Genomic DNA, 16,802 nt, shown 5'->3' on the forward strand with positions numbered 1-16,802 from the left:
ATTCCTGCAAACCACTACACTCGCACAGGAATCGTTTAACCTGTGTACATCTCCATCCTTGCACGGAATCATACTGAGACTAGGGGGTATACTTTGCACCAAGTTCCATGGATTCTGTAACTGATCAGATGGCTGCGAACTAAGTATTTGCTGTTCCTTGTCGATTTCTATTTGCGTCGCTGCTGGTCGTTGGTGCCAAGGATCTGGCGTTTTATTCAGCCAGGGATTCGAAGGATAACCTTGCGCGGATACGTAAGCTGGCGGTAATAATGGTTGAGGTGGTTGCGACGGTCCGTATGAAGGTGACTGCGATTGTTGTGGTGATTGTGAAGGTACGTAAGATGGCGGTTGTGACGGTCCGTAGGACGGTGATGGCGCTAACGTCGGTGGCGCTGGCCGTAAGGTCGGTGGTTGTGGTGGTAAAGATGGCGATTGTGTCTGTGGCGAGGTAGGTTGCAGTGGTAGTGGAGGCGTTGCTGCGCCTTTGCAGTCGACATTGTACGGGTAGTCACAGACACCTAGTATCTGTGAAGTAATAAATCGTAAGTGAAATACGAGGATGCGAGTGAGACACAGTGTATAAATTATACGGTGTTGGAATGGCGAAAAGGGTTTGGAGAAAAGAAAAATAAGTACGAGACATGCACGTGGTATATTGGATATGTCGGCATTCGAATGTCTGTAAATGATAAATGGAAAATTGTGTAATCGTGGTCGTTGTGTGTTATAGGTTAGTATATATTGTTATTAGATAGATGTATATAGAATATTGTACAGAATGTTTGTGTTATGGTTAAGTTTAAGTTAGATGGTTAGTAAATTGCAAATATTGTTATTTATATGATGTAATAATAGAAGCATATACATATATATCTGTCTAATATTGCATTGATATTTCTCACAAAATTCATTCAGTAAGTACCCATTTCCAATAAGATAATTTACTTCATTCTCATGCTTTATATGTATGTTTAACAAAAATAAGTATAAAATAAATATATAAAAGATATAAATTCTAGAAAAAGTGTAGTCATGGAAAGAAATATAATTCTAGTAATAATTATTATGATGATTAAAAAGAACTTTAGTTATCTAATAAAGAGTACTTCATATTCTATGAAAATAATACAGTAAGCTGTAGAAGAGGCTCATTTATATGAATTAATCAAATAAATAGATTTAAATGCATGCCCTTTAAATATATAAAGGGCAAGTTATCCTAATTACAAATTAATGATACAAATAACTGTATTAATAACAACATTTGTTAGTGTCAAAGCAACATTGTAACAAGATACAATACAAAACAAAATTCATTGAATGTCAACATTTGAAGATGTTGCAGGTACAATTTTAAAGATTTGAAAATCTCTATAACAAAATTAGATCCATTGGAACAGCTTTTACTATTTTATATTTCTAAGAACATATATTTGTGTAATATCTTTTTCTCAGCAAAATTAACCAAATATCTAATTTGTTTTCTGCCCAAGTTTTGGGTTTCTTATACTTTCCTTGACCATGTACTCAACGATTACCTCTGTTATTTAAATATTTGTAATTTTTAATGTCTGAGAGCATCACCTGCAAGTATCATGGACTCAATAACGTCACGAAATTTATGCACAACAAGCATACGGAATTCCAAAATGAAAAGTAAGGTTAATTCCGAATTTATTTTCAACCAACGACACGGAAGCCCCAGGGAACGGCCTTTGACCGTGTATGGAGATAAAATGGGAGTTCATATGGAGGAGATTCTCACGATTGTGTGACGCACACTGTCATTTCGTGGTTTAAAATTCTGCGAGTGCCCTAGGGATAATTCAAGAATAAGATTCTTACGTCATTATAGACCAGGCCGCGAGGGCAACCGAATTTGATGGGCTTTCTGTAAACGCACACGTAGAATTCCGAGCAGTTTGTCGCACTTCTGTACCGACCATTAGGTTCTGGACACAGTTTTGATCCATCAGGAAGAGGTGGTTCTAAAAGAAATAAAAAAACGTTCCATTGGTGATAAATTACGTGTGATCATAAGATATGTTGAGGTTAATGGAATATCAGAAACAAATATTTTTTTCTATTTTTATGAACATGATATGTTTTATCATAACCTGTTCCATTTTGTTTTATTTCATTGTCGGTAATACTGAACCTAACCTTAATCTTTTTAGACGCTTGAAGAATACTGTGTTATTTTATTCGTAATAAAGATTGTAAATTATAATCATAATTTTTTCATTATTTTTAATACAAGGATAAAATTTAATATTTTTGTTTAGTGTCATTAACTTACCAGAGTTTTAAATGATTTAAGCGGTTAATACTGTTTTGTTTATAATCACCGACATAATTTTTTTTTGTTAACACTAGCAAATTACTTTTAATTTATTAAAAATTATTCGAATTTTTCGAAGTAACTGGTATAAATTAAATATTTCAATTTTACAAAAACTTAAATTATTTTTTAAACATTGTAATCTTATAGCCAAATTTTTCTTATTTGTCCTGTCAACATGATCTTCACTTCAGGTAAAAATATCTGGTCCAACCAGTTTTACATTTTTTCAACTTCTTACTTACAGATATAATCTCTCAACTTCGTATCAAGTCGAATTATTTACCTCATTAAATCGAACAATACAACCTCAATCCACTTATATATATCAAGACAAACCAGTTCAATATTTTTCTATTCTTCCAAAAATAAATCAAATTTCTGAAGTAAATTAAAATCGAATTAGTTTTCTCATTAATCCAATCAATTTACATGTAGTCAATTTACAATTCCAAGAAAAAATCAGCTCTGTACTTCTATTTCTCATATGCAAATAAAATTATCGAACTCAGTAACAAATCCAATTATTACCCGCTCTTATCTAATTTACGTATAATCTCCAGTTTTTGTATTTTCCAATTTTTATGTCGAAATAAAATTTCTCAACTTAATAGGAAATCGTGCAATTTTTTCGCATTAATGCGACCAACATAATCTTCAAGTTATAATATACAGAGAAACGAGTTCTTCCAATCTTTTGCATTATCAGGATAATAACCAAGGTCCACTTACTTGGAGTGGGCAAAGGTCGGTTCCCACAATTAACATTGTAATCGTAATCGCAAACCAAGGTAACATCGTTGAAGAGCAGTCCGTCGGGGCAGGTTTGTTCAGTGACCATGTCGTCCCAACAATTTAAATAATTGGCGCAACTCTTCGGGCTTGGAAACTGTCCACGCAGAGCGTAGCATCCAGGTGGCGGTGTTATCACTGGTATCGGTTTGGCGGTTATGGGGCCTGGTAGCTCGTTCGTGTCTCCTGGACTGGGCACACTCGGATAAATCTGCCTGGTACTTAGAAAATCTGGGCCCTGTGACTCAGTGCCGTTCGTGGATGGGGGATTTTGGTTCCAAGTATTTGCATGGTTATCCAACTTTTGTAATTCCACTAGGTCCCATACGTTTTCTAAATCTATCGTGTGAAAGGTTAGGTATATATGTATATGTATACTTTTTGGTACGAAATTTAAAAATAGTGTGACTTTTTGGTATAGAATGTTCTATATAAAATATATATTCAATATTCTAATATTCTAATATATATATATATAATACATCATAGTGAAATATAGGTATCTCTAGTGTAATATGATACTTGTACAATACGGATTCGTTTCAATATGGTTCGAGAATTTGAGAAATCGTCATAATGATAGGTAAGGAGAATTTTAAAGAATAAATACGTTTGTTATTTTATTTTATGGAATTTTAGAATATCGAAATTTGAAATTTATTTTCAGTTGATGTATATATTAATGTCTTTTTTAGCGAAAGTTTTTTTGTTATAGGGGAATAGTAATACGAAATTTTAATAGGGTAATGAAATTTCTTAGAAGTAACATAAATAAAAATTATACCTAAAGTAATGAGTAGAATTACTTTATTTCAATATTTCACGTGAGAACTTCATAATTTTGCTCTATATGATATCAAAATATGCAAAAAACGTTACGTAATATTAATGTGTAATAATTTCCATTAGTTATTGATTATTTCCATAAATATATCTTTTTTTAATTTTATCATATATTAATAATACAGTAGTTTTGAGAGCTAAGAATTTTTTTTAGTATGCAGTTTTTTATAATCATTTTGTAGTCAATGTATAGTAATTGCTTCACAAACTTTTTTATATATTTGTAAATTTATTTTTTCTTATAAAGGAATTCATTTTTTTTTTTCATGAACATTGTAAAAATTATATTGACACAAAGCTATCTAATTTTCAAAATGATTAAATTCATTGAATTCCTTTTTCCCCTAATATTATATGAATAAAAAGATACTAAATTCGATTAGAAAAATAGATTATTTATTTCACAGTCAAATTTGGGACCTAAAAGTTTTCCACCAGTCGATAAGATCAATGCTCCTGTCATTTACTGAAATTGATCCAATAGAAATAAAATTCGTACTGCAATAGATAATATGAGTCGCTCACTTGCCAAACCGATTAACCTCATAGAACAAAAACTATCAATTAATTTATATACATTATGTAAAAATTTAAGAATCAATCAAGTGACACTAACATTTCAAAAATTTCAAAAATTCAAAAATTCAAAAATTCAATGGAGTTAATCACTTTGGCCTGTAAATTGCTGACATAATAGTCTACGAATTTCCTCTCTACCTAAATTTTTTCATTCAAGAAAATAATAACTACTATAACTAAATTTAACAAAGTTCACTATTCCCCACTACCATTCACTATAGAATGCAAGCATAAAATGCCGAAAGACGAAATCTACCAAACTTGAAAACTGTTATGCTAAAACCATAAAATTATCACTGAGAAACGCTCACTGACCTTGTTGTTGAGGGTGTCCTAGGTGTCTTTCACCAAACGTGGCTAGCGTGGACGCCGCGGTGGTCGTCCTCCTGGCGGCGTCGCAGAGGCCAAGCACAAGGGTCAGCAGTATCAAGATGAACCTCATGGTAATGCCGGACCTCTTGATCAACGACTGATAGAGGGACAAGGATCACCCTCGAGGACGTACGAAATCAGCGACGTATGAACTCGCGGTTAATCGTGGGATCGTTGGCGAACCACGTTGTCCGAGTCCTTGCGTGCGATGTCCTGATGCTGGATGGCCTGGACCTGGTCGGTTCGAGGGCTTACATAGGGCATCCCCCACCATTCTGCTTCGTAGGGAGTAGCTTCGCAGGACCCCAATTACACGGGCGCAGGACCCTGTGGTGGACTCTTGCTCAGGAAGTGCACGATTCTTCTCTGCACCACTCTTCTTCCACAGCTGAAATTCCCCTCCCCACTTGCTCGTCAGCGGGGTCGAAGACGCCGCAAGGACGCCGATTCGGTGCGCGTCGGGTGGATTCTTATTGGAGGAGATTTAGAATGACCGGTCAGAACCGTGTATTTCCCCCCTCGGTGATCATTCGTGCCTATGTGCCCGCGAACGCGTATCGCGTGGTCACCGAGAGGTCTCGCGGATGGGCTGAAAGGTTGGACGATGGCGCTGAACGACCGCGTAGGATGTCAAGGTCTCCTCCGGGTGTATGTACTTACTTGGGTCGCCTTTCGAACAGTGTTCTGGTAACGGTATTGTCAAACAGTTTGGCTTTCCGCACGTTCAACTTTTGGTTATTTTCGTACGCTTGCGGGATGCAGTGGTCTGATGTAATCTCATTGGTCGGGTGATCCTTGTTGGGTTGCATCAGGTGAGCCGGTTGGGATGTTGCTGTGATGTCCCTGGAATAAGTGCAAACTTTGATTTTCGTTTCTGTTGTTAGGTTTGTGTGTATTTTCCCCTATATTTTCCTTTATTTCTATGTATTGATTAGCGATTAGGCTAATTGTGACATGGTTTGTTTTGTTAAGTACTACTAGCGACATTTGCTTTGGAGAGACGTTGATGGTGATGAAATTTCTTTTTAGATCTACTTTTTAGGTTAGGTCGGCTGGTCCAGACTATTCTGGGGTTCTAGTGGAGATTGTGATTATGACTCATTTATTATGATAAGTAGTGTATCTCTTCCAAAGTTCATTTTTATTATATGATATATTTTTGTTGTCATTTGTTGACTTAATATATGGAATGGGTCTAATTAAATGTATATATGTATATATATGCTGTTGAGCAAACATTTGAAATTACTGTGTGTGCCATGAAATTAAAAAATTGAGAAAAAGTCAGTTAAGGATTGTGTTATCTTGAGAAACTTAACAAATCGCTTGAGTACTCATAAATATAGCTAAATATAAGTAAAAATATTTATTTAATAATTGAAACTGCTTATAATTGTCATAAATAATATAGGAATATATTGGAGGTAAAAATATATTTTAAAATTATTCCTTACCCAATTTTTAATAATTACTGTCTTTACTGTATACTATAAAATGAGAAACGAGTAAGCCTACACCACAGTCTGAGCAATAAATCTATTTCTCCTGATATTCTCTCATTGTTACATAGATATAGTACCAGAAACGATACAAAATGTCCCAAAAATAAAATCTAACCTGTAAAAGATGATTCTAAACTGAACCAATCTGGACTCTCTATAGCAAACTATCTGCTTCAATCATTTCAAACTGTTCAGCAGCTTAAAAACACCCAAAGATCAACGTATAAGCATAAAAAACGCAAAACACCCCTTAATCAACGTTAATATAGTTTCTCAAAGTACTGGTGAAAACGCTCTACATACAAATTCGGTTGCTAAGCGAGTCATCTATTAGTCATCGGCCACTGCGAAACTCCAATCCGGATCAGGCTATTACGCATAACCAGCGCCATCATCACGCAAAGAAACAGTATTCCATATTCCATAGGATTCCTGGAAACCGGTAACAAGTGGCTCGCGTGGTTCCCCAATGAAGCCAACTTCCGGTGTCCTTGCCTCCAAAAGCTTTCGAAGCATCTCGAAGGACGGATAGGGAGCCCGACCATTGAACCTTTGAGTTCCGAAGCTGGAATGCAGAGGCGGGAAACACCATTGAGATTGCTGTTTGGAAGGTTTCTCATTACCTCGAAATGCATTCCGATATTCGAGGGACCATTGGTCCCTTGAATGATTCGGGACGCCTCTTTCCTGGTCCCTCCTACTGGATATTGCGTGAATTTTATGGTGCAGGTTGCGTTGCAGCTTCAGGGAGGACCAGTGTCCTGGGCCCATCGTCCTTTTTATTGTCCGGCAATGAGGAAGATTCCAGCGACTGGAGGTACGAAAAAAAGAGCAGACCGAGTAGATCCACGTAATCCTGAAATTCAGATACTCAGAGACCGCGACGAGTTTTGGCAAGAGCACCGCTCGTGAGTCACGCATGACCTCGGCATTTGCTTTTCCAATGCGTGCGATTCACATTTTACCGAAAACAGTTAAACGCGATTTTTGACCATTTTTCGCGGTCACGTCACTCGGAAGTTCGTTACTCCTGCGTTCTGCATCGGTTTAATTCGGTGAAGTATCGCTAGAGGGTGTTCGTGTCGCGCCGCGCCGGGTTGCGAGAGAAGTTCGTCGTTTACGCGTGTTTTTGGCATGTTTAATGGGCGACCGGGTGGTAATTGGAGGTTGTGACGTATCGCGACGGCGTGTTTTAATTTTCTTCGTTTTTCGTTTACAAAATATTTTTGTGCGAAGCTGTAGGCAAGTTGCGAGACTCTTATTCTTGCGGATAACTGTAGGGGTTTTGTAATGTGTCTTGATTCGTTTGTATATGTTTCGGGGGAGTTGAAAGTGATAGGTTATGTGGCTCTTATTTTTCGAGCTAACGTGTTAGGTTTTTGTAATGAGATTTGCGATAGGATTTCGTGAAAAATGGAAATTGTGTACGTTGTTGGAAAGTTAAATGATCTACGAACAATATAGATAATTTTTTCACCATACTGTGGACATTATTCATTAGCCATAGTTAGAAATAAATTGTAAACATCAACCATGGAAAAAGTGATTTCTTAGAAGTCAGTAATGGAAGATTTATAAAATAAAATCCACATCCCGTTTTGTAAGTAGATTTTTATTATTATTTCCTAAATTATAAATTTTATTTTGCGTAGATTTCTTATGTTGATAACCTCACAAAAGTCAAGATAAGAAAAAATAAATATATGTATTTATGAACTACTATATAAATTTCATTTCTATACATTTTTAGGTTATAAACATGTTTTGGAATATTGATTGTCAGTTGAATGATACAAAAATTTCTCTTTAATTCGATTACTTACGTTGTCATATTTTCCGTGTTACGAAGCACGTGACGTACAACGATGGGTGAAATAATAAAGACACACGTAACCTTTCAAGCTGTTTAAAAACTGATGGTCAGACATTGTCGTATCCGTCTAGGAAGAGCATACAACGGTTGGTAGAATGGCATGGAAGATCTGCGAGCACTGGCGTGCAGAGATAAAATGTGAGACACTGTGCGTATTCGTGACGAGAATTCGTTGGGCGTTAGACTCGTTTAAGCTTCATAACTTTTTACTGTTGTGTAGGTTGCACGAGGCAAGCTGTGATTACTAAGTAGCTCTAAAAAAATATTAATGATACGTGGATTAAAAATAATAATATTGCTATATTTTTCACATATATTAAAAACACCACTATTGTATTAAATATATATGTATGTACATATTTTAATATCCTAATCCTAAGAATATGTAAAGTATTCAAAAATATTCAATATTAATATATAATAACATTTAATTAACGCTATATGATCATATTAATTCATATTCAATGATATTTAATATCGATATTAATATTTAATAATTAAATATTTTTAAAATATTTCCAGATTATATACTAGTGACTTTTAAAATACTTTTACAACATTCCTGATGTCATTAACTTCAGTCATATACATACACATGTATTTCATGGTAATTAGTTGACTCACACTGGTGGCAACTGTGTAGAAATATCTGTAAGCTGATTTAAACTGTTCACGTACGTCTCATATCAGTTTCTTATATCAGATCCTCATATCTGTATAATTATAAGCCGACCTTATATAGGAGATGTCTCTGCAAAAAGTTCACGGGACACCGTAGGCGTCCGTGAGCCGAATTTCCGATCCCATCTTACTCCTTTGGAATCTTTCCTTGATTCTATGGTATGCTCGCAAAAAGGCTTCATTCTGGTCAAAAAGGGTAAATTTTTGTATCGAGTATTCTGTGCACGTCAAAATTTATTGCCAATAAACACGCGCGTAATTCTTAGATCTTCCTTTATAATTAAATATAGGTTAAGTTATATGAAATGAAATTGCAAAAAAAATGTTAAGTACATTATCTCTTTTGCACATAAGTAAAATTACAAATTATTAACAGAAATTTCTTCGCTTAACAAAATAATTATAATTAATTTTACTATATTTTTAAATATAATTTTTATACATATTAGAAGAAGCACTGAAAATGTGACCATTGTAATATTTTTCTATATGTTATAAGCAAATAGAAATGAAAATAAAAGATGAAATTATAAAGATTATTTAGTAGTAGAAACACATGATTATCTCAGATTTCTAAAATTTTCATTTATATATATACTTGTGACATTTTGTTCAACATATGTACATAAAATGTGAATGAATTTTGTATATTAATACAATTTTAAAAAATCTGTATTTTATAAATCTGTCCCCAGTATCTGCTTTCCCAATCAGGATCACAGATCATGCAAACGATGTTAAAACTGGCAACTGATCCTAATCTGACGTATATCTTGGAAGCTTACATAGCGTTATCGTCTATTCTATGAGACGATTAATCGCGTCGATCCTTTGCATTTTACCGTCCAAAAATTCATCTTCCCGTCGTTTATCCTTCTCTTTCTTTTGTTCTTATTTCGGTCAGCTTTCCTGTCCAAACTGAACAGTCCGTAGAGCATAGCCACGGACGGGACCGGATAATCGGAAAGAACCTGTAGCGTGCTACCCAAAACGAAAGAAGTAGAAAAATAAACCGTGAAAAGCATTTGAAATATGGGCGAGAAGCCTGGCGAACAAAGAACAAGATACACGACGTGAAAAGACGAAAATAGATTGCTGAAGAAAGAGAGTAAAAATAAAATGAAACTGTCTACGGAAACGAGACACATCAAGTTATTAATTAATTTTATTTGTTTAAGGAAAAATGCGATTGAAGCCTACGTCAAATTTCATACTGGGGAATTTATTTGTAATTATTACTAAAAATCTTTAGTACTAGTAATATTATTAATATTGATTTTTATTAATAATTTCTATATTTATATAAATTAATTTAATATTATAAATATTGTTTACTATTAATTATATTCGTATTGTTAACATTTTTGATAGTATTATTATGATAATTGAATATTATTATTTTCAATCATTTTATTATAAATATTTTTACAATGTATAAATGTAAGTAACTAAAACGAATATAAATTTCCCGCTTGTTTTCTATTATGTATTTGTCCATTGTATTTTAAAACAAGGATTTGTAAGAACGGGGTAATATTTTTCTTCTCCGTTATAAGTCACTTAATTATTTCCCAGAATTAACCATCGATAACAGTAAGTGAATTCACGCGAAACCGAAGCGAAAAAAGAAAAGGCGAAGTAGTAAGATAATATTTTTCTATATGTTATAAGCAAATAGAAATGAAAATAAAAGATGAAATTATAAAGATTATTTAGTAGTAGAAACACATGATTATCTCAGATTTCTAAAATTTTCATTTATATATATACTTGTGACATTTTGTTCAACATATGTACATAAAATGTGAATGAATTTTGTATATTAATACAATTTTAAAAAATCTGTATTTTATAAATCTGTCCCCAGTATCTGCTTTCCCAATCAGGATCACAGATCATGCAAACGATGTTAAAACTGGCAACTGATCCTAATCTGACGTATATCTTGGAAGCTTACATAGCGTTATCGTCTATTCTATGAGACGATTAATCGCGTCGATCCTTTGCATTTTACCGTCCAAAAATTCATCTTCCCGTCGTTTATCCTTCTCTTTCTTTTGTTCTTATTTCGGTCAGCTTTCCTGTCCAAACTGAACAGTCCGTAGAGCATAGCCACGGACGGGACCGGATAATCGGAAAGAACCTGTAGCGTGCTACCCAAAACGAAAGAAGTAGAAAAATAAACCGTGAAAAGCATTTGAAATATGGGCGAGAAGCCTGGCGAACAAAGAACAAGATACACGACGTGAAAAGACGAAAATAGATTGCTGAAGAAAGAGAGTAAAAATAAAATGAAACTGTCTACGGAAACGAGACACATCAAGTTATTAATTAATTTTATTTGTTTAAGGAAAAATGCGATTGAAGCCTACGTCAAATTTCATACTGGGGAATTTATTTGTAATTATTACTAAAAATCTTTAGTACTAGTAATATTATTAATATTGATTTTTATTAATAATTTCTATATTTATATAAATTAATTTAATATTATAAATATTGTTTACTATTAATTATATTCGTATTGTTAACATTTTTGATAGTATTATTATGATAATTGAATATTATTATTTTCAATCATTTTATTATAAATATTTTTACAATGTATAAATGTAAGTAACTAAAACGAATATAAATTTCCCGCTTGTTTTCTATTATGTATTTGTCCATTGTATTTTAAAACAAGGATTTGTAAGAACGGGGTAATATTTTTCTTCTCCGTTATAAGTCACTTAATTATTTCCCAGAATTAACCATCGATAACAGTAAGTGAATTCACGCGAAACCGAAGCGAAAAAAGAAAAGGCGAAGTAGTAAGAGGAATGTCTTTTAGTACAATTAATTTCAGCGACTGATAGTCCAAATTGCGAAGCCAGATAAAGGATTATCGGTTCACAGTGTCGAATCGTACAATAAATTTGACACAGCTTACATGGCCCACCACTTAAATGCAAATGCGATATCTCTCATGAGGATGCGCCTTAGCGCGCGTATTTAACCTTATCGTGGCAAGCGAAACATATGTATATGACCGACTTGAATGGTTGAACTGCGACCAGATTATCTTTCTCCAAATCTTTTCGATACATATGTTGACATGTAAAATTCCAGTTTTTATTGGTTAGGAATTTTTTATTTTCTTTCTACAATTATTTCGTATATTTATTAATTTCTCGTAAGTTGTTTGTGTCACGTTTGAACGACATTTTAGTGTTGTTTTACGTTTCCATTAAAATTAATTTCAAGTATAATTATATTTTTTCCTCTAACATAATATTAGTAACAAATAAATACATAGGATTATAAAATAGTATAGCATTATGTAACGAATACATTGCACGGATAAAATGTTTTAAAGTATATAAAGATTTGTGAGAGAACAAGAGTTAATTTTAACTATCAATTATAAAATCAATTATAATTACAATTACAATTAATAGTAGATAGATTAGTTTTTAAAAAAATGTACTTTAATTTTAAAAAGGTTATGTTGCTATCTGTTATTCCGTCACGCGTATTCTCCGGCGTAACACATCGTGGAACATTTCAATTTCCGTGGCAGACTGTGATGGACAGGGAGCCGGCCTTTAGAGTCACCTCTTGCGATCCCTGAGATCCTATTATCGTGTCTAGGTCTTTCTTTCTCGTATATCGTCTGTTACATCTTCATTCTTCGTCGCGACGACTGGTGGGGAAACTGTAAATTGAAATGCGTGCCCTCTGAGGGACGAGGTTGCTTTTGTTTCGTATAACGATCATTTTTCTTATTGTTGCTACAAGTGAAGTGAACGCGATGTGTCGAGTGAAAAGCAAGATGATGTGAAATGTTTTTTTTGAGTAATAGTGATGAAGTAGCGATTGCTGTACTTTGTTCGAGTTGAACGCGATGACGTGTTAAGTGGTTAGGTTCTTATAGGTTAAGTGGCCCTGTGATACACGTAGTATTAGGGATTATCGATGATTTAAAATATTATCTGAAACATTATGATAATGTTTTTGCATGATGCATTAAAGTTTTTGACATAATATTACATAATTTCTTGTAGCTAATTATTATGTATTTACGGATATTAGAAAGTAATAATCAAATTTTCTAACATTTCCTATTATTATCAGCGTGTCAATATACGTGCCTGCTATTTGTAAGTAATTTCATACATAACCTATTTTGTTATAGATTTATATCATAGATTACTTTCTAATATACAGGTTATAAAAAATATGGTTCCCTTTGACAATTTTCTTTGTCTATGTTATTATCCGTGTTATTAATAAGATATTGAAATTTGAGAGAAAGTAAAATTACACTTCGATAAGCGCAACTTGCGTCTGTGAGTGAAGATAAGTACTGGGTCTTACGTGAAGCTAGTCTTGTTTTCTTCGATCTCATTTGATACGCCAAAATTATATATACATATTTTTGCCGCGTTACACGTGTTGAAATATTATTACAAAACAGATGTAGATAGAATACCTTGAATATTAAATTCACAGACACGATCAAATTTGTAATATTTTAATGCATTTTATCATATTCCTGGTTTCCGCAATCAAAATTTACGTTATTTATTTTATTGCTAGTAATTTTGAAGTTTGTTTTTTTATTTATGTTGGCGTGATTTCAAGAAGTAGTTCTTTATGCTGCTCCTACTATTTTGTAGTACTATTTTGTACTACTTACTATTTACTGTTTACTATTTTGTAGTAAATTTTATAACTTTCAGTTCTATCTTCACGACGGAAGTTGTGTGGAAGTTGGTTAACAGTTTTTTAATGTTTTTAGTTAACCGGTTTATTGTTTTAGAAAAATGAATAAATTAACTAAAGAAAAGTTAGTAACTAATATAAGGAAGTAGAACTTGTTTCGAACCTATTATTTGAATTGTCTTGGTTTTGTAAAATACAAATAAACTTAAAATGTAAGTAATATAATTATCATATAAATATTAATTTTTATTTAATCGATATCTCTTTCTGTATTGAAATATTATTTTCACGGATTACCTTGCCGTATTTCATATAATTATAATTAGGGTAGTCAATTGTTGAACAAGCATATAGTCTACCTTATTGTCGATTTTTAATAATTTCTAGTTACTAAAATTTTAAACTGAGAGTAAACACTGATAAGAAATTTTACTAACGGTCTAACTGAATATTAAAATCTTTTGCTAGGAAGATGTAATATCCTAATTGAGAATGTACAAGTGATACTCGTGTACTGGATTATTAACACGAATGTAATATAATCTTGCTACATCATAACTTACTGCTTCATCATAACTAGAAACGATTTAATCGAAGAGATTATTAGCTCGCATCATTAGTCTCATCTTAAACTATTTATCCCTCTTACATACTCTCCCAACACTTAATCTAATAGATCTCCATCCAACTAGAACATTTCTCTCTTCTTTCCTCTTTTTTGTTTTCATCTTAACGAACTTTACAAAGTGCAGGTTGCTTCTACCCCATCATAACCTACAAAAACCAAACGATAAGTTGTGCAAAATTACAGGCAATAAGAAACAAACACAAGTTTACGCACCTTTCGTTCGGTATTCGAAGCACGGGTAACTTAACGATTCCAAGAGAGCTGTTAGTAACGCCATCTGCAATCGAAACATGCTCCTCGTTCCTCCAGTCTTTGCCAGGTGGTAATTACTGAAAATTCAAAGAGTCATCGAGTACGATTACCTCGTGAGCGTTCCTGTCTTCATTCCACAATCTGTTTCAGACTCACTGGTCCTGGATCTTCTATACTCTATCGAAGTAGATAAACAAATCAAAGAGGGTGACCCACCTACTTCGGCAACTGTTCGAATCTCTCGATGAGGGACACTCCAGTGAATTTGAAGAAGTGTTACGGTATCCAGCCTCGAGTTGTGCATTTTCATTACTCGTGCCTTCTGGCCCGAGTACTCGAGAATTTTTGGCACTCGCAGGACCCTGGTCGGTGGCTGGAATGAAAAGGAAAATAAGAAGAATGCGAGAGGTTAGGATTCATAATGGACGTCGATATTAATTCTTCCACGGTCACCCCTTCGTGAATAAGGACTGATCACAATAAAGGCAGATTCAATGGCCGAGGAAGGAATCTGCATTAAAGATACGAGTAACGTCCAGACGAGGGATCGTCGATAAATATAAATAAGAGGGCCGAGTTGACGGGATAAATTCACGGGTATTCGAGTTATTTATTTTTTTCGGTCACAGAGGTGCAGGGTTCTGCCATTTTTCTGTCAGCATCGGTCGGGGAACTTCGCACCTCGGTAATGAGGAAACTTGTTCCTGGTCTAAATGCTCACCAACCGAGCTACCTTGTAATCGTCTAGCATGTGCGGAGATGAGACTCCTGCGCCTTCCCCGAAGCATCGTAAACGTCCACCAAATTTTTTCTGAGCGCTTGTTTCATAGAAAATTACTCCAAGGCAGCGCTGCTGATGCTATCTTTCCATTTGCGTTGCTTTGTGTGCACATGAGGAAATTTACTTAACCGATTGACCGTGAATGCTTTGGAGATTTTCTGTACGGAGAATAAAAGGTTCAATTAGAGAATGGGACTTTTGGACGATTCTGTCTTTTATTTGTTTACCAAAGCTTATTTGTTATGAGATTAATTTCTTGCTTGTTAATTTGTGGAACAATAGTATTAGTGAATTTATTAGGTTAGGTGCAGTCTAGGTTGTACACTTCATGACTATATAGCTTCATTTTATTATATACTAACGTTTTAGTACATTTCACAAATGTTTATTGCAACCATTATTCTGAAATTTGTAAAATTTATGTAAGTCTTAGGAAAATAGCAATCCTCCATAGAATAAAATCAATTAATTATAAAATAAAATTATTGTTGAGAATCATATACTTTTTATGTAATAATTTTCTTTCAATTGTTGAAAATTCATATTGGAATTATTATTATTTTATTATTATACTTATCAAAAAAAGAAAACACAAAGAATTTTTATAAGATTTTAATGAATGACTTTCTATCATATTTTAATCTTTCAATGCAAAAGCTGTATGTATCTTAGATACTAAATTTCTTTCAGAAAAAGACAAATAATTAAAAACAAGTTAGAATACCAAGGAAGGTATCTCTTTACATAGGAAAGAAAGAACATAAATGTCCATTATCATAAATAAGTAAATAAAAATTTAGGCACCTTGCAATACAATTGGTCATTCTTGGACAATCACAGGGATAGCAAACATCCACAAAATTACCAAGAAATCCATCAGTTCTGAGAAAACAAACTCCCTCTATGCAAGGTTACATTCCTCTCTTATACCGTGTACTTGGTTGCGGTTTCACCCGGGATGTTCTCAGAATGGCACACAGAAGGTGAAAGATCCTTTTCGCAGATGACTTCATACACTGAGTTATTCCTTATACCGATTCCACGCTTCGATCGTGCCTCCGTCTCGTACCGTTTTTGTGACTATCGTCACGCACATGTGTACCGTTACCATGTTCGTATTGCGCAATAGTGCGTACCCATAGTACTAAAACAGAATTTATATTACATGAAGAATTGAAAAAGCAAAGGGTGTAAAAGACTGGCAGCTTTATAATTGCGAATTTGGTGATTAAAATGGAAAGAGATCTGAATTTGGTTAATTGAGGTTATGTAACGCTAAGTGTATTTATTGATGTATCTTGTATGATGAGAAGAGTAAGTGTTTTCACAGTAGCTTATTTCGCAGCAAGTTAGGTTATGGTGATGATAGATATAGTGATGATAAATTCGTGATACTTTGATAACCTCTTGTACCTGTTTTCTTTAAGTAATATAATATCTTCTGTATTTCA

The 16,802-nt window shown here is 33.8% G+C and overlaps 1 protein-coding gene across 1 annotated transcript in view; it reads right to left on the minus strand.

Annotated features, from left to right (window-relative positions):
* The window catches only part of LOC108553811 (leucine-rich repeat extensin-like protein 5), a 5,771-nt gene extending 580 nt beyond the window's left edge, over positions 1-5,191 (minus strand). The window contains exons 1-5 of the mRNA XM_017908854.1: positions 5,111-5,191; positions 4,871-5,024; positions 3,074-3,472; positions 1,846-1,988; positions 8-525 (exon numbers count right to left, since the gene is read on the minus strand). Of these exons, the coding sequence (XP_017764343.1) occupies positions 8-525; positions 1,846-1,988; positions 3,074-3,472; positions 4,871-5,024; positions 5,111-5,191 (1,295 nt within the window). The remainder of the gene's footprint in view (positions 1-7; positions 526-1,845; positions 1,989-3,073; positions 3,473-4,870; positions 5,025-5,110) is intronic.
* Positions 5,192-16,802: the final 11,611 nt, after the last annotated feature.

Source organism: Eufriesea mexicana, unplaced genomic scaffold (genome assembly GCF_001483705.2).
Source record: "Eufriesea mexicana isolate 0111107269 unplaced genomic scaffold, ASM148370v2 scaffold13715, whole genome shotgun sequence".
Taxonomy (NCBI): Eukaryota; Metazoa; Arthropoda; class Insecta; order Hymenoptera; family Apidae; genus Eufriesea; species Eufriesea mexicana.